The sequence below is a fragment of the Rhea americana genome, unplaced genomic scaffold (genome assembly GCF_003343005.1).
Source record: "Rhea americana isolate MKP2758 unplaced genomic scaffold, rheAme1 scaffold_75, whole genome shotgun sequence".
Classification (NCBI taxonomy): Eukaryota; Metazoa; Chordata; class Aves; order Rheiformes; family Rheidae; genus Rhea; species Rhea americana.
In genome coordinates, this window is record NW_028186923.1 from 2,202,851 (window position 1) to 2,226,894 (window position 24,044).

The 24,044-nt window shown below is 48.0% G+C and overlaps 1 protein-coding gene across 3 annotated transcripts in view; it reads right to left on the minus strand.

The window, feature by feature from the left end:
• Positions 1 to 2,021: 2,021 nt before the first annotated feature.
• CTIF (cap binding complex dependent translation initiation factor) overlaps positions 2,022 to 24,044 on the minus strand; it is a 198,948-nt gene continuing 176,925 nt past the window's right edge. For all 3 annotated transcript variants that reach the window (XM_085322151.1, XM_085322150.1, XM_085322149.1), the window contains 2 exons: positions 9,935 to 9,988; positions 2,022 to 8,055 (listed from right to left, as the gene is read on the minus strand). In XM_085322151.1, coding sequence (XP_085178277.1) covers positions 7,840 to 8,055; positions 9,935 to 9,988 — 270 coding nt within the window. In that variant the 3' untranslated portion in view covers positions 2,022 to 7,839. The remainder of the gene's footprint in view (positions 8,056 to 9,934; positions 9,989 to 24,044) is intronic.

Below are 24,044 nucleotides of genomic sequence, written 5' to 3' on the forward strand. Positions count from 1 at the left end.
TTTTTTCTCTTTCTCTTTCTCTTTCTCTTTCTTTTCAAAAGGTTCCTGATGGGTTGACCGTACTGATCTGGGGTTGGCATTAGTGCTCAGTGGGGAGAAGCTGGCCCTGGGTGGTTGCTGCTTTCACAGCATCCCGCAATCAGCGGGAGGTGGGCAGGCACAAGGCTGAGCCCTGATGGTGAACTCTAGTGACCAGACCTCTCTGCTCGGGCAGRATTTCCCTGCCTGCAGCTCTCTAGGTAATGAGACGAAGCACTGAGAGTCACAGGAATAACCCCTGCTCCGTGGTGCATAACTGTGACAGCAGTGACAGCGGTGCCCAAGGTTACAGCACAAAGATGAATTTTACGGAAAGATGAGAGCAAATTGCTTCTTTAATAATTTACTTGGGCCAGCTGAAGGGAGCCAGGTTGTGATATGGATGCCATTAGAAAACCCCATCTGTTCCTGGAAAGCTGGCTGGCCCCATGGTCCAGCCAGAGAGACCAGAAGGAGCTGCTTTTCCTGTTAAAAATGGGCAGTGGGTACTGGACCAAAGTGAAAGGTTAAAAGGCAATAATCTGTGCAGCATGTTAAACTGATCTCCACCACAGCCAAATAAATGAATACAACAATGTAACTGATACAGAGGAAGGGGTGAAGAGCTAGGTGCTATGTGTGCCAGGTTCACTGCAGTTCCCACTTGGTAGGAAGCAGCATTGAGATCCCGGCTCAGTGAGAGGCCAGGTTAACMCCAGCCAGCTCAGCACTGTCCCACTCAATGAGAGCCTGCTCAACAAAAGCCCAGATCAGTCTCACTGAGCTCAACAAGAGCCCAAGTCAACACGATCTGGGTCAACAAGTGCTCAGCTCAACACCATCCAGCTTAGTGCCATCTGGCTCAATAAGTCTGTCCAGCTGCAAGGGACACTGTCTCAATACTGTTCAGCTCAACAAGAGCCCATCTCAACACCATCTTGTCTAATCTGAGAGCCTGGCTCAATGTCATCCAGCTCAATGGATGTTCAGCTTGATGCAAGTCCATCTCAACGCTGTCTGGTTTAACGTGATCGTGGCTCAACATTGCCTGGCTCAACTCCATCTGGCTCACTGAGAACTCAGCTCAATGAGAGCTCAGCTCAGTGCTGTTCAGCTGAACAAGAGCCCATCTCAACACCACCCAGCTCAAAGAGAGCCTGGTGCAACAACATCCAGCTCAACATCATCTGGCTTAGTGAGCCCCCAGCTCAACTCTGCCCATGTCAGCACCATCCCGGCAGCCAGGCTAACATGCGGGTTATGGCCCCCCACAATCTGAACAAGGCACGAGTGTCTTGTGATGGCTTGCAGACCCCCTGCCTCCTGAGATTAATTTCTTTGTCAAAAAACAATGTGCCTCCAGGCTGAGGGCGGCTTTAGCCAGCACACTGCGCTTTTGAAGGCTGGGCTTCCCCAAGCCTCTTGTGAACTGAGCCTGGAGATAAAAAGGCCCCTGCTGACAGCTGAAATACAGCCGCTCCTCCTCGGCCTGCACGGTCACTGCCTGATGACACACACGCAGGACGTAATACCAGAAGGCTTGATACCCAAACGTGGCCTCCAGCCACGAGCACAAAACGGGGCCACCCCGGGAAAAGGGCTGCCTGTTGCTCAGCAGGTTTGAGTTTGAATTTCGCAGGCTCTGCCTTGGCTATTTCCTAGCTCTTAGCAAGTGATGTCACCATCCACCTCCCATGGTTGCCTCCACATGGCTGTCCCTGCTATTGCCCACTCCCAGAGACAACCTTCCCTGGCAAACATCTCCAGTTAGTTTAATGTAACAAGGCAGGTACCTTTGGCTCTTCAACAGGTTGAAGATGGTGGCAGTGGAGAGAAGGTCAGCCAGAGTCGTGGAGGGGAAATGTTGGGTGAAATGGCAGCTTGCTGAGCACGACAGTCCAGGCACATGGGGCAGATGCTTTGCCCCAGGCTCTTGCAGGAATGGGGACAAACACCCTTGCCCAGGGTGGCAGAAATAAGAAGGCAAAGAAAATGTCCAAACGTTGATTTTCATATTTATTCCGTGATCGATATCASAATTCACTGCAATAGTTGTACTATTTGTCATCTGTTTAGACGAAACCRCAACGTAATAAAAATGATAGTTTTGGCAAGTGAGGTTTTGCATATATTAAACTGCAGACTTTTACAACAGCAACAAAAATGAGCAAATCCCTCCCCAAAAGACCGAACGATATCTCCTCGAAGTGACACAAGAGAACCCTGATGCTGAGGTATTTAGTCATGCTCTCAGCTGCCACCGAAGTCAACAGGAGTCAAACCCCAGCTCCTGCAGGTCTCCAGACCCTCCATGCCAGCTCCCCAGCATCCTGTTGGACCTCAAACCCCACCGTGGCAGTGATACCCTGGGGCCCGACCCTCTCGCACCACCCTCCACCTGGTGCTGAGTCCTCCCATGGGGGCCCGTGGCCAGGCAACCAACTGAGAGGGCAGGATCGAACCCTCTGCTGCGGTTTGGGCCAGGCGCGGTTAGTTTTTTTCACATCTTCCTTCATTTCCAGCCAAAAAAAAAAAAAAAAAGAAAAAGAAAACTCTTTAGACCACCAAAACTGATAGCACATACCAACAAAGAGATGGTGAAATGTCAGGCTTTAAACATTTATTACTCAGATGATGCATTTTATAGCATACAGTGGGTCTGGATGTTCTATAAACAAGACTGAATTGCCACAAAGAGTTATTAGCTCCCTTGCTTTAACAGTCTCTGAAATGCTGAAAATGATGAATTTTTGTCTCTAGTATGAATATCTAATCTTTATTCTCCCCCAAACTTTTTTCCTTTTTTTTTGTTTTTTTTTTTTTGTTTTAAAGCGCTTAGTTTAACAAATATGATTAAATTAAAAATGTTGCTTTTTTCAAACGCAAATAAATACATTAAAAAAATGAATTGCTAGCATTAACTCTGTGTTCTGCTGGACACCACAGCTCCCTTGGCTATTGACAGTGGACTTTGAAACCTTTAGTGTCATTCCTCCTGAAAAATGCTAGAAGTATCACCGGCTAATAGCTAACATCAAGAAGAGCAAAATTAGTGTAAAGCCATAAAGTACTCAGTGGGGAAATAATAAAAATCGTATTTAAGATTTTGAGAGATTTCCAAGTGAGGGATGTTACAAAAATAAGCATGAAAATAAATCATAAGTTATTCTGACAAGCTTTCCTTCTAAGCCATCAATCATGCCAAGAATAGATACTAATTAATCTCCTTTGGGAGAAGAAGGGAACCAAGCAGATTGCCTACTTCACCATTTTTTCCCTGTTTTCACTTCACCTCCATGCAAATGAGTCTTCTCCAAACAGGGGTGCAATTCCTCCTGGGGAAACGAGGGAGCCGCTTTGCGGAAAGGTAAAACCTTCGGTTCAGAAATAATTGCTGTCAGAATGAGGCGAACTGGATACCGTATGGGTTCTGGCAGAGGACTAACCATCCTGAAACTGCTCTTCATCCGAGCGCTTCCATAAAGGGATAGTGATTTGCCTGCTCATGTCCAGCCCAAGATTTGGCCTGACACGTATTTGGCCTAAGGAGGATATTCTCCTCCCGGCTGATTTAGCCAGAGAGGGCAATGTCTGAAGCCCCCCAGTCAGGTACATTGAGAAGCAAAGAGCAACTCTGGCTAATAATAACTGGGAGACGTACATAGCGTCTTTACAGCTTCAAAAATCCACTTGATGCACCTTACAGAATTACACTCTTTGGTGACCTCTTCTAAAGGATGCCAAAAAACAGACGAAAGCACTCAACAATTTCTCTAGGTGCTCTCCCCAGACATCATGAGAACAGTGCCAAATGCCCAGATCTGCTCTGCGGAGATTAGTGAGGTTCTCCTCATCCCACTGCACCAGAATCTCTCTTTTGGGAGGCGCTGCCAATGCGGAGTGCTTTCTCCAGCGGGTGATACCAACACCAGTGAGTCACCGGTGCCGTTCTCTCTTTCAGACTCAACCTTCAGATGTGGCTGCCGGATTCTGAAACCTGGAAACCAAACCCAAGGAGAAACCTCAGACCAGAGGCAATACTGGAGGAGAGTCGCTTGTTCGTAATGCTGCAGTGGTTAATGACACCATACGTACGCTGGCTTGTCACTGGTGGACTTAAAAAGATATGATTGGCAGCACAGACTTTCACGAAAAAATACATTTTTTTGTCAACATTTAGATTCTTACGTATTAATGGAGCAACTGAAGTACTCTGTTACAAAGCAGTTGATGTTTGAATGAAGATGTGTTAATGAAATGGTGGAGATAAATCACAGACATTATAAAAGACAGATTTCACATCAGAAGAAGTTCTTAGATGCTGCTCAAAGTTTGGGAGAAATCCCAGCATTGAGGCATTATGGCCCAGATCCGGTCAGCTTAGGTTACAAGACTGCACCTCAATGGCAACCTCTACTAAAGGAAAAAAAACTGAATAAACCCTCAAGCCTGGCATTGGGGAAGCCCTTAAGCAGAATTACTGTCACGAGGCTCACGCTTTGCCTCTGAATGCCTCCTAACACAGTGCCGGGTGAAAATTCAGGTTTTAGAAACAAAATCTCCAGCTCTCCTCTGGGTTTTTCTTTTCTTTTTTTTCCCCTTCTTTCACTACATTCAAATACAGGGGGAAAACAGCAGACGGAAGCTGCAGAATCTGCAGTCCTGACTGCTCCATGGTTYAGGAAGAGCACGGGCAGCCACCGGCGGATTTACTGCCCTAGCCAGGCTCTTTGGCACACCTACCTGTCAGGCTGTGCCTGCATTACATGATTTTTCTTCTCTTAAAAAAAATCAAGACAAAACTGTTTTTAAAGTCTTATCCTAGGATCTGAAAAAGTAGCAGCAGCTCAATAGATACGGCTACCCAATTAATATTTGGGCTGGCTGTGTCTAATTTCCAGGAAAGCAGGAAAGGCCAAAAGCGAAGGATGCAATCCTGGTCCATACAATACTGATGGTTTTTGCTACTTTGATGAAGTTCAGCTTCCCAGAGATGTTTACTATCAACCATTCTTGCCTTYTGACAGCAGAACTGATGGAGCTGACCTAATGCAAGAAGTCATCTTCACCATGCTAATCTCCCAGGCATGACTGGTTGATGCTACATCTTCGAAATTAGTCTTTCCAGAGATGTCCAGCAGATGAGGTTATTTTACCGCTTTCTTGATAGACATGAAAATTGAAGTTTCTGTTCCCTGCAACATTTTCGCTGGCTTCATGTGTAGATTAGAAGAGGTATCAGCAATCAGACAAAAAGTTCAAATAGTATTGAACCATAAAATACAGATTCTCTCCTCCTGCAGCATTTTCTCTGTCGAAAATTTGTCCCTCGAGTTCTGCTGTGTGCTGCATGAAAGCTTCCTCCCCATCACAGACAGACCAGTATCTTCATACACCACCCCAGAACCTACTGAACATCTAGAAAAACACAAACAGAGTCTCTGTTCTTCTCTATAAGCTGGCACAAACACAACATCTCAATTGGAAAAACGGGTTTGAGTTGCAGAATTCAGATCCTGACTGTCTGGGGCTGAGTGTCTGGCTCAGGTCTGCGTTCGGCCAAAGCCATGCTCCTCTTCCGCAGGGTGGAGAGAATTCCCTTCTTAGCAAGGGAAAGGTAAGCATACTGAATATCGGGAAGAAAACGGAGAAAAAGAATCGGAGTATACTTCTCCAATCACACACGTAGGTGTTTCAAGCACTGATCCAACTACAAACTGTCTCTGAAAACAGTTTTGTGTGTGTCTTGTAAACTCGGCAGTTCCTAAGCGGGTTCCTAGACCTGCGGTGACACTCAAGTCAGCTAGGTGTCACACGTGGATCTTCACCACACGACCTCCTTGACTAGTGGTTGCTTAGACAACAAGATGAGATGGCGGGGTTATGGTTTCTTTAGCTCGCCTTCCATCGCACAAATCAAAAAAAAAGGGGAAACTCCCRCCTCTTAGCTCTGTTAGACTTTGTCAAAATAAGCACCAGAAGTGATTTAGTAAGTAAAAGCATCAAGAAAGAAGCAAATAAGGAAATCACCAAGTCTTGACATTTCCTGGTCATTCTTCAGGAAGTGAAGTCATGGCTTGGCAAACCCCTCTTGACCAACAGAGAGCTGTCAAAACGAGCAACTTCAAAGCACGACTCAAACACAGTGCTAGAGTAGATCTTCACATCGAGAAATAAACCCGAGTGAGTCAATAGGACTTCAAAATCTGGTGGAATTTCGTCCGAGTGCAAGCGATAGGTACCGGGCTCTCATCCCTCCTGGAACGTATCGCTCACCTTGTGCTACATGTGAAATCCGGCAACCTGCTGAACATCTGCGACTCCTATCACTATTCCCAGGATTTTAAGGCATCAGCCCGCTGCAGGTCTGGAGTAGCGGGAAGGGTCTGGAGGGCAGCTTTGCTCTTCGTGGGCTAGAACAGAGACTTCATAAACCAGACGTGCAGAAGCTGCCGCTTCTCCGCCCAACCTGCACGGGCTTCAGGGCTACTGCTCGTCTCCCCAGCCTCCTCGAGCCCTTGCCCTGGCTCCTTGCTGTCAGCACTCCCTGCACATCGCTCCCATCTTAGCACATACCCATGCCGTGAGATTGGCTCCCTCCAGGACACGCTATCAGTAAGGCTACACAGACAGCTCCACCTTCGAGCCGTTCCCACGCAACGCAAGCCTAGATACACTGGATAAGAAATTCAGCTAGTTAAAAGTCAGGCTTGAAACCTGTATTTTTGGCTTTTCTTTTTGCCATACATGTCTTCTCTTTACCAGTTTCTGAAGAAGAACATCAAGTCTTCATTTTTCCCTTGCCTGTACGTTATTCAGCCCAACTATATCAGGCCTAGTTTTAAATGTATAGTTACAACTGTGACAGTAATTACAATAAAGCACTCTTTCAACAGAAACAAAAAAATAACAACAAAAAAACCCCACATTATAGTTTAGTGGATGAGGGATGCCRTGACTTTAACAGCAAGAGCAAACAGCCACAGGGCTCCTGTGTTTCTTGGAGTTAACAGCTCAGAGCACACATTTTTCAATTACTCTAACAGGTTACTGGCAAGACAACTGTGGCTACGGTACTTCTACAGTGGCTTTTGGACTTCTTTAAAATTCTCCTTCCACTTTTGCATCTTCATGTAAACCATTTCTGAGCTCACGTGATAGTGTTACTTCCATGTTTCCGAGTYGATCGCAACCGTCCGTCCCAAATAAAAATAAAATAAAATAAAAACCCAGTGCAAATACAAATCCGTCCTACTCTCAGATCCGGTTTTGGAGGGGTGGAGAACAGAAGGAGCGGAGGTGGGGACAGAAAGTCAAAGACGAGAGGAGGGGAGGAGAAATAATGAAAGCCCCGCTGGACAAAAGCCGCTGATTGCCGGCGTCAGGCGCAGTGCGTGGCTCGCTTTGTCCGCCCGGGACATCTGCTGYGCGCTGACTCCCGCCGGCCGGCGAGGGCAAGCCGGCAGAAGGGCGTGCAAACAATACGAGCCCGCACTTCTCCTCGCTTTTCAGCTCCTCCATGTCCTTTCTCCGGCCAGACAATAACACGGCGGGACGCGCCGCTGCTCGAGCAATGATTTCATAAAAGAAACCCGCAGACAAAAACGCGGCAGGGAAGAGGGGTGGCACTTGGCGACACGGCTGAAAAGAAACATGCTTCTCCCTCCCCACCCCACGAATGTATTCTTAAGCATGCTGGGGGTTGTCTCCTTAGGTATGGAAATCGGAAAGGTCCTCGCTTCCCGCTCCGCTGCGATCCCRTTGCCTTGTAAGGTGCATGTCTTCTGCTCGCCCCCCGTCCGCCTGCCCTCGCCCGGCGCCTCAGGCCGTCAGTTTTTGGATGGTCTTGTTGTAGTACTGCGTGATGGTGGGCGTCAGCGGGTTCCAGGTGTTGGCGTGCAGCTCGATGACCTCCAGSAGCAGCGAGCGCGTCAGCATGGACTCCGAGGGGCACAGCATCTTGTCGCGGGCGATGGCCAGCAGCTCTGTCATCATCTCGGGCAGCTGCTCCTCCAGCAGCCGGCCGGTGCTCTGCAGCTGCCGGGAGAGACGGGACGAGAGCTGCGCGTTAGCGTGCAAGTCGCCGCACCGGCTTTGGCTGGGGTTTGCCTTGCAGGGGAGGGACAGGGACGGGTGATGGGAGCAGGACCCTCTGCCTCACTGGGACCCTCCTGGGTTATTAAAGAGGGTGGCGAGCGTCGAGCTCCAAGGGGGCATACAGCACCGCTGAAAAAGCAACGCTGGCTTCAGAAAATCGGGAGCGGAGCTACAGACGGTGCGGTGACTGCTGTCRGGTAACGACTCACTGGCTTGTGTACACCACACCGAGCGGACTCCAGCAATAATGGGGAAATATTTACATAGGAGAGCTGTTTTCCGCCCCAAACCAGCCAATTTTTAATTCAGTTCCTCACTCGAGTTCAACCTCTGGGACTGCAATGCCAGCACCACTGCCACCAGCTTATCCCCCCCCACACCCTGCGCCCACAACYTTAGCCCTGCTGCAGAAGGGTTAAGCACGGCATTGCAGCGTGACCCACGTGTCGAGCCTAAGYGCGCGTGCAGAGAGTCGCACGGATCCCCCGAGCAATGGCCTCTGTGTTACATTTCTATAACCGGTTCTCAGCAAAGCGCGCTGGAGATGCGGCGGGATGCGCGGGCACGCGCGGGGAGACAGGCAGGCGGGACTTGCCGCCCCGCCGCGCGCCCGCTCCTGCAGCCTCCGCTTTGCTCGGATCAGGCGCTATTAAAGACGCCGTCGTTTGTGCAGAACAACCTCCGCCGCGGCGTGCTCTCCTGCGCGCTGCCAAGAACCGCACGTTAAGGGAGAGGTTTTCAAAAGCATTCACATGGGGCTTCTCTCGGCTCCTGTAGGAGTGAATGGTTCAGCTCCCACCGACTTCAAAGGCAGTAGCACTGGGTGCTTTTGAAAAATCCCACCTAAAATCAAGCTGTTGTCAAAACAAAGTGCAGGCTGTGATGTGGTATGCCTGCCTCATACTTGTTCCTTCATTTGCTCGCTGATTCACAGCTGTCAGTGATTCCCAGTCATCAATCTGGCTAAGCAGGGCTCTCCTGTATGCATAACTAATCCTGCCCTTTGCACAACGGGGAGATTTGCATTTCTACCTGTCTCATCCTTTCTCTCAGGGTAGCCAAGTGTTTTAAAGGAATTACTCCTCAGAGTGCCTTCGTGGAGCAGGGTAAGGCTTAGATGTCTCCCCGCAGTGGAGAGAATCAAACTGKATCAAAGTGGACAGAAGTGGGTCCATCATCATATATGACTTGTGAGGTGTTAGGGATTTGAAGGCATATCTCCAGAATGTCCTAATCTTAAAAATGCAGAAGAGTCTTCCTGTCATTTTGCTGAATTTTTAGAATTCAGGCTGCAATTTCACCTCCCACTTCCACCACTCTCTTTAAGGAAAGCATCTATATCCCCATGGGTCAATCACKTCCAAAAAGCAAAGCTAATGAACCTGTGCAATTGCCTCTGTGTTATATTTCTACAATCAGTTCTCAGCCAAGTTGCTATTGAGTCTAATCCTTTTGTCTTGCACTCCTCACCCCATAAGAAGTCCTGCATGAACATGTAAGCCACCAGGCTAATTCTGGAATTAGCCTCCTGTACATAGCCTGTTAACTTTGTGATGGGATCCCAGCTACCAAATCTAAGGTGCATCCATTTAAAGCAAGGGAAGAGACAGGAGCTATGAAATTAACATTCCTATTTAGAGAAAAYGTAGCCAAAAGAGGCCACAGGATTTTTGATGGCCACAGGGGACTCAAGCACTTGGGTTTACAGCTCATCTGGATAAGGATCGGGTGACTTCTGGTGTTTGCTAGTTGTAGTGGATCTATAAGAGAAATTTCATTTTAATTGCCATGTCTTTCAAATAAATGCATGCTTCCCTACCTCCATGGAGCAGCAAAGGACAGCGTCTTCCTTCACGTCCTGAGATTGCAACAACTGCAAAAGAGAGAAGACAGAGACGATGACTGGACTTGTGTGACCTTCTCCTCCTCCCTTATGACCCTTCTTCCATCTCTTAACCCAGCCTGATTTTTGTCACTTCCACAAGAAAAGGAAAGAAAATTAGAAAGAAGGGAAGAATGAGGTTATAAAAAAAAATGCGACAAACTGACAAAATGCAGGGTAAGGGGTGTATCACTGAGAGATCTGCTGCTGAGAGTGAGCAAGCAGAGCAGAACACAGGTAATTTAGATTAACAGCTTTTAGGGTAAATTTTATTCAGAACATTGTTTTTCTCCTGTGGTAGGCAATGAGCAAATGCACTCATTTCACAKATACAGCCACTAATATGCCCTCAGATGACAATATTCCAGTAGTACAGCCTGGAGAAGCAGCCACTTCAAAGTGAGCCCTGGGAGGTTCACTTTCAGGAACCCACATTTTCGTGTGACCCCACACTCCCRAATCTCTCATTCCTGGTGGGGACCTTCTTCTAACAGCCAGAAGACCTCCTGATGGGAAAGCGTTACTTCCAATGCACTGCAATTAATGTGGTCCCTTCTTGACTGAAAATATATTTCTTTAAGTGCAATGGTTCTAGTGAAACGATTATATCTTAGGTGCAAATTTCCTCTCGAAGCGTCACTGGGTGCTGAAAACACTGGCATGGATTTTCCCTGGTCTCTTCCCCACAATTTCATCTTCCCTGTCTGAGGCCTCAATGCAGCAAAGGAGAATCTCCGTTCATACTCTGTCATTTTATTAACCACATTTTAGCCCATCTCCCACTCATACACTGCGAGCACCAACTCCAGGCCCTGCTCTGCTCTCCATAGCCTTATCCCAGAGATGAGCTTTGCTTCATAAGCCCGTGTTTGTAAGTATGAGTAACTTTCAAGAGAAATGCAAAACTGCTGCAACTTCWGGCCACTCGTGGTGTGGGACGGTGAGGGAAGACGCCTGCATCATTCCCACGCAAGCTGTTCCACACCATGCTGAAGGGCCACTTCTGTCAAGGCTGCTCACTCAGGCTCCCATCACGTCCCAAGTTCAGTGCATGCTGTGAGGGGTCAATTGCTCTACCTGTCAATAGCAAAGTCTAGGGTGTCAAGATGTCTCACCCCACAGGCCCCAAAATCATGAGTAAGAGCCYGCAAAACTGACTCAAAAATAAACATTTTTTTTCATAACCTATGTTTCTTTATATTCACCTTTGTTTCATGGGTTTGTCATGCATATGAAGATAYACTTTCAAGCTTTTTGCTAAAACTACAAGACATAAAGCATAGCTGTACTGGTTGTTTTTCCAGAAGATAAAAACAGAGAATCTCACTTAATCAGAAAACACGGTGAGCTGGAACATTATGAAAAACACTGTGTCATGAGACTGCTCATAAAAATCACAGGTGCTGGCAACRCTCTTACATTAAGCACATGAAGTTACAAGCACTTCCATTCCATCAGTCTTGGAGATTAGTTTAACTTTTCCATCCTCCTGAGCTGGACCTTTATAAAGTCAGTTCTCCATAACCCAGGATAATGAGGGTTGTGAGTCTCAGTGTAATGGGAAAACTATTCCCAAGCATGAAGGTCGAGCCTGAGGGTATCTAGGTCTAGGAGAGGTTTTTAAAAGAGCCAGTATGTGTCCAGAAGCTGTTTCAGTGTTGTCATACCACCGCATGTAAGCTGAACAAGCTCTGCTGGATCACAGCCAATCCATACCTGTACTAGGGAGCTGAACATATGCACTAAAAAAGGAGAAAATTGACTTCATCAGTATCTGAACTTCATCAGGGAAAGCTAAACTTTGGAAAGCGGGTTACACTAATTAAAATGTGGTCACATACAAAACTGCTCAATGTAACTAAATCTGGTGTGAAGTCACACCTTTTAGAAAAATAACAGTTCTGATTCTCAGCCTTATTCTCTTTCCCACTCTCATCTTTTCCATCTTTCCTTTACCTTTCAAAGAAATGTCTGTTTGTTTACGAGCTCCCCAACTGTTGGAAAAAGCTAGGAAACAAAAGATAATTTAAGAAATTATCATTGCCCTCAAAGTTTCATCTTCGCTCTTTTCTGTTTTCAGCACACAGCAGTTTGTTAGCTTTGAAGACCATGTTTATAGCATCTGGAGGAGCATGTGGTCCATGGGTTTTGTCTCACATTAGCCAAAGGTTCAGCCAGGGTTTTGAGTACATGCAACAGTTCTCCCAAGTTTATCTTTCTGCAAGTTGTTTAGAAAATGTTAGTTAAGCCCAAGCTGCATGCTCTGAGATAAGTTCTCATAAACAATTCACAGATTCTTCACAGAAAACCATGAGATTATGTTCAACTCAACAAAAAATTTCAATCAGGGGCAAATATAAACAAGTAGTAGCCTAGAAATATACTCCTTGGATATTTAGCAGACTGGTTTGCTAGTCTGGAATGAAACAAGCCTATAAGTAAACATATTTTTCCTATTCTTAAGTAAAGAACATAATACAAAATTTAAAGTAAGAAATGTGGGATGAAGAAACATTAACAGTAAAATGACTGCAGAAACTGGTACTCYCCTCTCATTGGTCTATACCAAATATGCTCAGTTTACAAACCAGAAGAAGACTTTGCAATTGCAGAAGTAATTAGGAAGGACCAGAAACATCTGGCTCATATATTTTTTTTTCTGTCATAGTTTCCTTAGGTGACCCTGGGTCTGTGCACGTGACATGTAGGCCAGGCTGTGAACTCCCTCACTCCAGCCTCCATCTGTAGAGGAAAGGACACCCTTCCTGTCCCTTTTCAGAAAGGTGAGGATGAACATRCCAAAGGCTGTTTGAGACAAGTGACAGCCCAGGAGAACTTTCCCTGTGCTCCATGGGCACATCAAGGCACTAAGAGATACCAGTCCTGCTGGGCCACAGCTGAAACTATGCCTGCGACAGCTGGGTCAGGAGAAGAGATCGCGACCTACTCTCCAAACCCAGCCTCACCTCTGAACGGTAGACGAGGTTCCTGCTGGCAGATCTGCTGGAATTGAGCAGAGTCTCAGTCACATGCTCACAGATGGTTGCCAGCCACTTGCATCCTTGCAAGTGAAATGATTCACATCCAGGAGGATCACAACTACATTTGCAGCACACTGGATGGGTGCTGTCATACTTCTTCATGGTGGAGGCGCTAGGTACGTGCTGCTGCTACCCAGTCACTGGGAGGTGAAGAGAGCAAGAAGCCTAGTTTGTTCTCTTCAGCATGGTACGAGCATGCACAAAATTGGGGTAAGGCAGAGTCTCCTCTGTGCAACGTGGTTCTGTGAGGCTGTCTCTGAGCTCTGCAACAGAAACAACCCTATGGAAGGGTGGAGRAGGAGGAGGAGGGCTGGAAAAACTTTTGTTGAAGGCAGACAGAGCAAGGATGACACTGGCCCTGCAATAAAAGGGCTTCATGGGGCCCTTACCATTTCCTCAGCACACTGACAATATCTTGCATGCATTTTTCAAATGTTTTGTCTCCATCCACCCACCCTGCTTAATTGAGCTGTAACCATGGGAACTCTGTTGAAAGCTGCTCCTGCCCATGGCTGGAAGGCCACTATAAGCAAGCAGGAAGCTGCAGTTGTGGGTGGTAGGAGTGTGCAAGCTTATGGGGCTATGCCCAATGCACCAGGGGGACAGAGTTGCTGCGATGTCACTGCCAAGGCAGCTGAGCACTGGGCTGGGTTATATGACCACTGCCCTGCACAGTGGTCCAGAACTCATAGTCTTCACATCATTGCCTCAGGGCTGATGGAGACCACTGGACCCCCAGCTCACTACACCCATGCCCTCTTACGTTACAGATGATTAAATACTTTTTTCCAAAAGCTTTGGGATGACAGACTGAAAGCTCATCACAAGGACAGCTCTTCTCTCCCCTCCCCCAAAGCCCTGGTCCTCAGCTCTGTGAAGACCTCTCCCATGTTCACCGCAACCAGGGCAGCAGAGCCAGTTGGGGCTGCGTGCATGTACCTGAGTGTGGAAACATCTTGTGGCTTGTGAGAATGAGCATTTAATGTGGAAACTGCAGTGTTGAAGCATTGGTCCTTGTGTGATCAAAATCTGAACTTGAACCAATTGCATTAATCATTTGCAAGCTAATTTATATTTACTTAAAGTGAGCATGTTATAMCCCTTAAATTAGCATTCCCACATCAGAACTACTATTTATTTAACTATTTATAACTGCTCCTCCCTGCTGCATTTATCCACAGAAATTCCACCACGGACATCAGCCTGTCTTTCTCAAACGGGCTCCCATATCATTCAGAGCAGCGAGCGAATGCGGATGAGGGAGCTGAAAAGGAGCACAAGGAAGACAACACCCAGGTGAGCTGAGACTCACACGCTTCTTGGTTTAACCTGTAATCATCCCCTGGAGGCTCAGGCTGTCTGAGCAAAAACTTCCCTTTGCTCTGGAGTCGGCTCCCTGTATCAAGCGTGGAATGAAAGCAGCAGTTCCTGCTGGAAAGCAGACAAAGGGCCTACTTGATTTCCTAAGAGCAGAGGCTGCATGCCAGAATCTGCCCAGCTGGTCATATAATACCCAAGCTTTGTTGCGAAAGGGTTTTCGCTTTTGTTTCTGGTGCTGGACTAACAGCTTTGCAGACGGACAGGAGACATCAGGAGCTTTCGCTTAGATCTCTGCAAGGGAGGGCTCCCTCTTCCAAATTTCCCTGTCCCTCTGACAGATGCGGCACCTGGTGGCCTCCTCTGGAAGGCTGGTGTGCCCCTGTTGGTCTCCTGGTGCTAAATGTTTTCATGGACAAACAAAAATAAACTTCAGAATCTGTTCCTGGAAATGCTCTGGGGAGTGTGGTGGCAGTGATTTGATGGGAGCTGCAACACATTTTTCCCAGAATTCATTAATCCTCTGGGCTCCAGAAGGAAACGGCCCACATCTTACTCCTAGTAACCCCAGACAAAACACCTTCCTCTGACACTTGTGAGGGCAGTCAAGAATCAAACCCTGACATGCCCCTGAGATGAGCAGATGCACTCAAAACCTTCAAGCACCTCCATCACCACTGCCAATGCTCTTCATATCCACTTGAGGCCCACGTAGCTTTCTAGAAAAAGCATTAAGCTCACAGTGCAACTTCTGACCAGAGAAATTGAAAGGGAATTACAATCCACTTCAAGGTCCACTATGACCCTGTAAAGCAGGAGGGAAGCACTGGCCCCATCTACCCTCATTAGCAGCATCTGCTCCCAGGGGAGATAACCAAGTCCCTTGGCCTGGAGTGCAGGGTTACTCATGTCTGCATGCCAAGTGCAATGGGTTTACCTGACACACCACTGGGTCTCATCTCCCAGGGGCCTCTGTGGCACTCCAGTGGCCCCAAAGATCTGACCTCTCTGTTGTTTTCCTGGGGAGGCCAGTATGAAATGGTGTTGTGACAAGGGACTAGGTAACATTCAAGGGGTAGGCAATGGGGAAGGATTAAACTGGGCCATTTCATCCACACTGCCCTAGTGACTGGTCTCTGGACCCCAGAACTGCAGCTGTGTTTCATCATGGAGAGAACCAGCTCATTCCCTCCAAAAGACAACAAACTGACATACATAAAGTGCAGACAGCGAGAGGAACAGGTCTGGGAGCAAACAGGAGAGCTAACCATAGCCACACTTATTTGGGTTTATTATCTACTTTCTACAGATATAAACTGGGACACAGAGAAGCTAAACTGCTTACTTGGTGTTCTCAGGGATGCCAGCACTGCGAGCAGTACTGAAGAACCTGAGCAGCAGTCCCTTTGCTTATCACTGCAGGTTTAATTGTCTTCTTTAGCTCCATTCTCACTAGAAATGGAGTGGGAGCAGTTAAATGCATACATAACCTTTTACAAGGGCAGCGATGTTATTCCTATATGGCATAGTACTAATTACTGTGTGCAATATCGCTTGCAAAACGGAATAAGCAATGCTTGCCACAAAGTAGCTCCTGGCATGCAGTATTTTCTGATGCTCTGGGGATGACTCCAGTGTAAGAACACAGAAAGGTTTTCCACCTCTAGAAATATTCACCCAGACAGGCTCAATTCTGTCTACTCCCTTTGGATGGGCATGAAAAGCTTGAGACTTCTTTCAGATAATCTCCACAGCAAAGGCCAACTGCCTGCAGTCCTTGTGCCTCTTCTCCTGGTTCCCTGCTGAACGCCTATGTTTTGGTCACAGGTTCTTCAAGGTGACAACCTGCATGGACTCATGGACATCCTATGGCATGAAGACCCAGCGCTGCAACTGCTCCATGGTAACGACCCACAGGCGTATGCTTAATCTAACACATAGGTCAATACAGTGCCTACTCTTATTCCCCTTGGGGAGCGCAGACCATTACAACAGAAGATCAAACATGCTGAAAATATATAATCCACTTGTAGTAAAGTACTGGTGGGATTCATTGCCACTGGTGGGAAAAGAGGCAGACAGTTTTAGATTAGGAAGAAGGAGTAATGCACTTACTTATGCCACTCTGAGCATAAACAGAAAGAAAATAGCATACTTCAAAAGCTGCAGGAGAGACTGTGCTTTCCAATCCTGTTTTCAAGAAGAGCAGCCCTTGGGAAAGGCCATAGTGGATTTTCTCATAGCCAGACTGATCTGTTCCACTTCAGTGGTTGGGATCATCTCACAGAACTGAAGCACTATTAAGGCGAGGGATATGTTGTGCTGCTAACATGGCTCTACGGACACTCTTGCTGGTCTAATGGACCCTAATAAATTCATGGAAGTCCCAAGGTCCGCTAGATGCGGAGCAGAAGCCAGTTTTGCTGCTCGTGCAAAGAAGGGGCTGCACTTCACAAGCTCTCTGCAGAAATACATTAATAATAATCTTCTGCTCTTCTGGAAGCCCCTTATCAACTTACTGTTGCAAGTCTTTAAGGAAGATGCAGRGCTTTAGTTAAGATGGATGATCAAGCCCTTCTGCTGATAAAAACAGCCACATGGGCCATGGTGATTCCCACAGCAATGCCAGCATGCAGAGGTCCCTCCCCCTGACTCCTTCTCCCCACACCTCAGTTGTGGTGGCCTGGTCYCAGACTCCATGCTAAGAACGTGCTGACTGCAAGTCAAACTCTCCACCAGGAAGAGGCCTCTGGTACGAGTCACTGCCTGGCCCCACAAACGGCTGCACAGACGAGGTGGCACAGGGGAAAGAGGAGCTCTGAGCAGGAGCCACAGTGAGAGGCATGCGTGCAGCCATGTCCATAGGAGGTATTTGCCCTAACATATTCAAGATGAAACAGTTCATTTAGTGACACTGACTCTTTCTACAGCAGCATGCTGCTCTTAGCTGAGGAGGAGATTTTTGTTCTCCTATTACCCAACTAGGACACACGAGGAGGATGGTAAGAAGAGATTAGTTTGTTTACTGCACTGAATAAACCAAAAATGTTGGTTATCCTCCTTATTAGACTCCTGAGGAACTCAGACGAAAGATATTTAGAAGTAAATTGAATTAAGGCCAGAGGCACAAAATCCTGTACCCAGTCATGGGAAACTCCTCCTATTCCTTTCCACTGTAGACAAGGAAAACCCATAAAACATGACTCTCCCCCCAAATCTGGAAGATTCCTACCAGAATGGAAATCATTAAAAGGCAATTACTGGAGACAATGATGAAGAAAATCTGGTCAGTCATCAAGCCAGACAGTGCAATCCACCAGTAGCCTGGTGGTTCCCATTAAGCAGCCCAGGCAGAGGTGGAGGTTACCATCCTCATTGGTGGAATGGGAGCCATGGAGACTTTCGGAGAGGGGCTCGAGCATGCACGCGCGGGGAAGGCAGAGGGAGCGAGCCACCCAGCCTGTGTGTGAGCGACAGAGCCACCCAGCTGGCAGACTTCATCCTGCCTGTCTGAAGACATAATAACCCTGGGAGCAGAGGATGTGATCTCACCCCAAGGGTCCAGGGAAATACAAAACATGGAAAGAAAAAGCAGCGAGACCATCGCGCTTGATTGCAGAGGGCTCCACCCTTGCCCGCCGGACGTTCTCCACTTTCCTGGCTGTTCTGAGAGAGCATGGCAGCAGACGCAAATAGTTATGTTTATATCCAATTGAAAGGGCTTGGGGAGCTAACAATGCCTGGTACRTCGGGGCGAAAGGCAAAAACAAAGCCACGCGAGGAGGAGGGACCATCCTGTGAGATGATATCTAGCTTCGTTTCTTATCTGCCGTAATTACTTCCCCCGCCTTCTGAGCGGGTCGCGGAGAGCCGACCACGCTTGCCCACCTCGCCTGCGGAAGCGAGGGCAGCTGCCCGCTGCGGGCCCAAATCCTGCTGCCGCCGCTCCGAGCTGCTGCACATCGGAGCAACCGCACCAAAAGCTTAGACAGAAGACRACAAATCTCAGGGCCTCTAGGTCAGCAGCTAGATAAATGGGAGCACGTTTTCTCTCTGGAAACTCTATCTCTGGCACCTCCCCTATTTTGCGGTTGTAAAGCTCGCTGGCTGGAACTAAACAAGTCCCGTAGCTTTCTAAGAATACGTGCTCCCGAACACAAAATACTCAACACAGCAGCTGGGTTCAGAAGGATCATGCAGTCTTCTTCATTTTGATCCATTCTCAAATAATATCAGATTTTCGAGGTGGGATGTTTCATAAGTCTCTGCCTCAAATGTTCTCTGCGGTGCCTCCATACAAAATTAAGGAGCATGCAGTGAATTGAATTGTCGTTATCACATTATTTACACAGCTCTACGCATTTACAAGGCAGAGGCTCTTTGCCCTGGAGAGCTCAGGATGTAATGGTGTAAAATCGCTGGGGGACTCGTACTGGTAAAACTACACCGGTATCCCCTTCCCTGCAGCGAATATGCAGCTTGCTCTGACAAAAGAGCACTTTTACCTTAAACTTGCCCTCTGAACAAAACAAACTACACTGATTAAAGGCAGTATTTTTTGTCCGTACAAGCTGCACTTGTGGGAGAGTTTTTGCCAATACTGCTCCGCGGGTTATGCGTGCGCGCAATCCTTTCATAGGGCGAGCGTCATTCTGCTGACAAAACCTGAAGCMTAGGCGAAGCCTAAATAAAGCAACTGCAAAAGACAAGAGAAGGAGATGCTGCAGGAGACGGGTGCTCACGGGCACCCATACACCCACACCAGCTGAGCTCCCAGTGCCAGCAAATGCCCGGGGGCTGCAGGACAGCCCCACGGACAATGGCCCTGTTTCTCCACCCAGCTCTCTCAGATCCATGTGAAGCCCTCAGAGATGTCTGAGCTGCCTGGATCTACCCCTGCCAATGTAATCCAGAGCTCCAGGACAACTAGGCACCAGAGGAGGGAAGCTTCTGAACTGGGAAGGCTTTTGTCTGTGCTGAATAGGCCTCCTKTGAGCCAAGAAAGCCATCCTGGGGGAATCTAACCACAGCAGCTACCAGCCATGTTCAGAGGTGTGGCTTGTGGTAGTTATGTCTCTGTAGATTACTATCAGCGTTAAACACTAAGAAATAGCTCTCGGAGAGGACAGCCGTATAACAACCACACGTGTGTGGGGAGAGCAGCGCCAGCTCCTCCCGTCTTTTCATCTGCCCGTCTGGGACCACACGATGCCTCTCCCCTCGYCGCTGCCTGCAGCCTCCCCAGGCTTTCAAAGGCTCCTTTTTACAAGCCTCTCCTGTCAGGGAGAGGCAGATGAGGCTAAAGGGATCTTCACAGCTTAATGGGAAGTAGCATAACAGACATTAAAGCTTGAAGATGTYCCTGCTAGGAGCTGGAGGGTGGCTCTCATACAGAGGAGAAGCAACGGCTGCATTCCTCCCAGCTCTGGGCCACCGCGTGGGCAACAGGGAGCACTGGGCTGTGCACTGCAAGGGCAAGGACATGGTAATGGTCAGAGGGGACACAGAGAGGCTTGGGCAGACAGAGAGGGCAGAGTGCAGAAGTCGCTTTGCTTGTTTGCTTTTTCATTCTGCTAACCAACACTAGTCCTTGGCTCTTCTTTTCAGACCCTTGCTATCTTCTGCCACRTGCCCACAGGTCCAAGTCACCATGTGGATAGATGCACCCTGCTTGCTCCAAGTCCCAGCCTTTTCTCCCTGCTTTTCCAGGCCTTATCTCCCCTGGACTTTCCTGGACTCCTCTATTGCGTTTTCCCATTTGTTTATTCTCCTTATATTTCTCTCTTCTTCCTTCTCCCRTGTCCCTGACCCACAATCTGCTCTTTCTTTTTGCTTCCCTCAAGATCTCTTCCCTTTTGATCCACCCTCTGTGTGACCCACGCACACCCACATCCTGAGCAAAGCACATTACAGCTTCCCTCTCATTCGCTTGCTGGCTCCTTCCTTTCCCCAAGAAGGGACCTCCCATTTTGTCCCCCATGCCTCGCTGCCCACTGCGCTTGCTCCCGGTGCRGGGATGCCAGCGGTACCACTGTGCAGCACCCGAGGGCTTCCCTAGCTCAAGGGCACGACAAGAGTGCAAAGTAGTCTCGGTACCAATGTGTCTCGTATGGCATCCTTTACCTGTTCCTGGTGAGGAGAATCAGGGATTATACAGGACTAGAGACAAAAATATTGGGTTTTTTTATACAACCAGCARCAGGACTGGCAGAGACCCCTGCACAAAACCAGTTAACATCAATGCCTCYGGGAGATATCTCTTTGGGACTCTAGAGCAAGGTTCCTCCTCTTGGAGCTCAGCTCAGAGTCTAGCTTACCTCTTGAGGCACGATGATTAAAAATGTATTTCTTCCCTTCTTCCCCCCAACCATTCTTCTTCGTATGGGGCTTATTTTCTCCCCAGCAAGAGTCCTTTCTCCAGTTGTCAGTGCGCTGGCATTAGTCAGGTTCAACCACACTCAATTACCTGGGCTGAAGAGCAGCCCAAGGTCAGAATCCAACCTTCTCAGTGTCTTCACTTATATGATAAACAGAGGCAAACTGTCTCATTCTCTGACTGGGAGCATCATCTTAAAATCTTAGTATCTTATTATACTGTCAAAGACCTTCTTTTGACTCAAAAGGCTGATAGTTTTTAAAAAGTGAGAATGATTAAAAAAAACTCTGCATGTTAAAAGATACAATTTTCTTTTCCAAACAGCACCACCCTCCAAGCTTCTCTGACTGCAGTTGGAAAGGTTTTTCCTCTCTCTTCCTCTAAAGGAGACAGTGAAAAGGCAGTGCCCTCTTGAAGTTCAGACGTTAATTACCGTGTTAGAATATTTTTCTAAATTACACAGCATGGCCCCAGGAGATAACAGGCACTAAGAGAAGGGAGGGGAGTGGATACCAGCCTACATGCTGCACCACAGACTCAGACGTGGGGGGAAGGCAATTAGACAGGGAATATTTATCCTCCCTGCACCACCACCCTGAGGCTTTCAGTTAACAGCAAGTACCATAGGCAGGGAAGTGATGGGACCATGCCAGGATTTTAAACGATGCTGGAACAGAACCATCTCTGCCAACCAGACTGGAGGCAGGAGACACTCCTGCAGAGTAGCAACTGTCTTGCCCTCCGCTAGCCTGCCAGAGCTGCTCCCTGTTGTCTTGGCTGATTCATCCCTACCAGCATCATTAGTCTCGAGGGTCAYCAATAAGAACATAAAAATGGCTATCTCAGGTTTGGTCAAAGGCCCACCTAGCCCAGTATGCTGGTCCTGGTCATAAGCAGAGCAGAAGACATGCAGTGACACTCTCCCAAGGTGCTCTACAGYCCCTAAGAGTAATAGCCCTCCACCGCTCCTCCATGAATTGGTCCTGATGGTTTCTGAGCCCTGGCAAACGCTTTGCATCCACAGCCTCCTGGAGGAAGGAGTTTTGCAGTTTAATTATACTCTCTGTGAAGAACTACTTCCTCAYGTTTGCTTTGAGGCTGCATCCTGACAGTCTTGCTTGGCGCAGCTGAGGGTGCCAGGAGCTGGCCAATGTCGCAGAGAGGCTGCTATCATCTCTGCAAAGTTAGAGATCGGGGGGGATACCCCACAACTGGGGGAAGGCAAATGTTATACACATCTTCAGAAGAGGCCATAAGTACAACTTGGGGAAATATATGCCTGTCAGCCTCACTTCCCTTCTYRTGGGAAAATCAYGGAGCAAGTCCTCTTGGAACACCTTTCTGGGCATAAGTGGTGGTGACTGGGAGCAGTCACTATTTACCTAGGGTAAATTATGCCTGATTAACTTGACCACTTTCTATGGTCTTACGGATGAGTGGAGAGCAGTGGATGTCATTTACCTTGACCTACCAAGGCATTTGACACTGTCTCCCACAATATGCTTATATCTAAGGTAGGATATTACGGTAGATGGTGGGTTTAAAAGATTGTTTGGATGGTTGGGCTCAGAAGGTTGTAGTTACTAGGTTGTAGTCTTCTGGTACAGTAACTGGACCAGTAACAAGAAGAGAATCCAAGTGGTCTATTCTGGGACATGTCTTGTTAAACATCCTTACCAACAACACAGAGGAGGTGAGGAGTGCACTCTCATCAAGTCTGCAGATGACACCCAGCTGGGCGGGGACCAGTCAATATGCTCAAGGACAGGGCTGACACCCAGAGGAATGAGTCAACAGGAACCTTAAGAAATTCAACAAGGACAAATGCCAAGTCCTGCACCTGAGAAGAAYGAACCTCTTGCAGTGATCCAGGCTGAGCACTGCCTGGCTGGGGAGTAGCTCTGCTGAAAATGCCCTGGCAGTCTTGGCAGACACAAACTGGGCTTGACCTAGGCACATGCCCTGGCAGCAAAGGCAGCTAGCAGCATCATGGACTGTCTGAACAGGAGCATAGCCGGTGGGTCAAGGGAAGTGATTAGCCCTCTTTTCTCAGGACGCATTAGAGCACATCTTGACACTGCATCCAGTTTTGGGCCTCCAAATACGAGAACAGATTGATTAACCAGAGCAAACTCAGCAGAGGGCCACTGAGACRGCTAGGGAGCTGAAGCACTTGCTCTTTGAGAAGGGGCTGACAGAATGGGGTTTGTTTGCCCTGGAGAAGAGAAGGCTTCAGCAGGACCTAAGAGCAGCTTTTCCATACCTCTGAGAGGTTATGAAGATGGAGCCAGGCAGTTCACAGTGGTGCAGTATGGGAGGACTGGAGGCAATGGGCATGAAATGAACTGAGCAAGGTTCAGATTGGGTATGGGGAAAATCTTTTTCATCAAGAGGAAAGCAAAGCAGATTGCCCAGAAAGGTTGTTACATTTCCTTTGCTAGAGGTTTTTAAGACCCAACTAGATCAAGCTTTGAGTAACCTGGCGTCTGACTGCATAGTGGACCCTGGTTGGAGCAGAAGGTTGGACYAGGGACCTCATGGGGTCCCTTTCAAGTTGAATCATCCTCTGGTCTTAYGTCTGCTCATTTTCCTACCATGAAGAACCATAACGAAGCTCTCACTCTCCAAACAATGACTAAAGAAGAAGAAGATCTAGAAAGTGAAGGACTGCCCAAGAACAAGGGCAAAGGGACTTCTGGCAGTGTCAAAAGAGTAAGGTCCTTAAAACCTCCCTCTGGAGCAGCTTCTTAGGTAAATTATGGGAGTCTCTAGGAAGGTGAGAGGCTGGAAGGGAGCTAGGAGTCCCTGCTGGGAGCAGGACCTGGTCTCATATGGCAATGGCAGCTACAGGATGCACCAGGTGTGGGGGATCAGGGACCTCCACCCTCCAGCTCKCCACCTCTTCCCAGAGCAGAGGCACAGTGAAGTCCTGGGATCATATGGTGAAGAAKAGGCAGGAATAAGGGGCAAGATAGGGTCAGGATGGGGGGGGGGGAGGAGAGGCGGGTAGAGCCCACATTGTGATGCTCATGCTGTGGCTTGGGGCCCTTGTGGGGCCCCGACTGGCAAGGTGCCTTGCTGGACTGCGGTAACATCCCTGCCTGCCATCTCTCAAGCTTTAGGATTTGCTAGCCATTTTTTTTTTTTTTTTTTTTTTACCTCCTTGCTCTGCTGCCACAGGCAACTCATGTTACCTGGATGTAAAGCCAAGTCTGACTGCTGAGTGGCATCATAAAAATGAACAAATACATCCAAAGCAGCACTTGACATCAGAGCCACCTTGGCTCAAACTGGCTCTTCCTGGCAAAGGGCT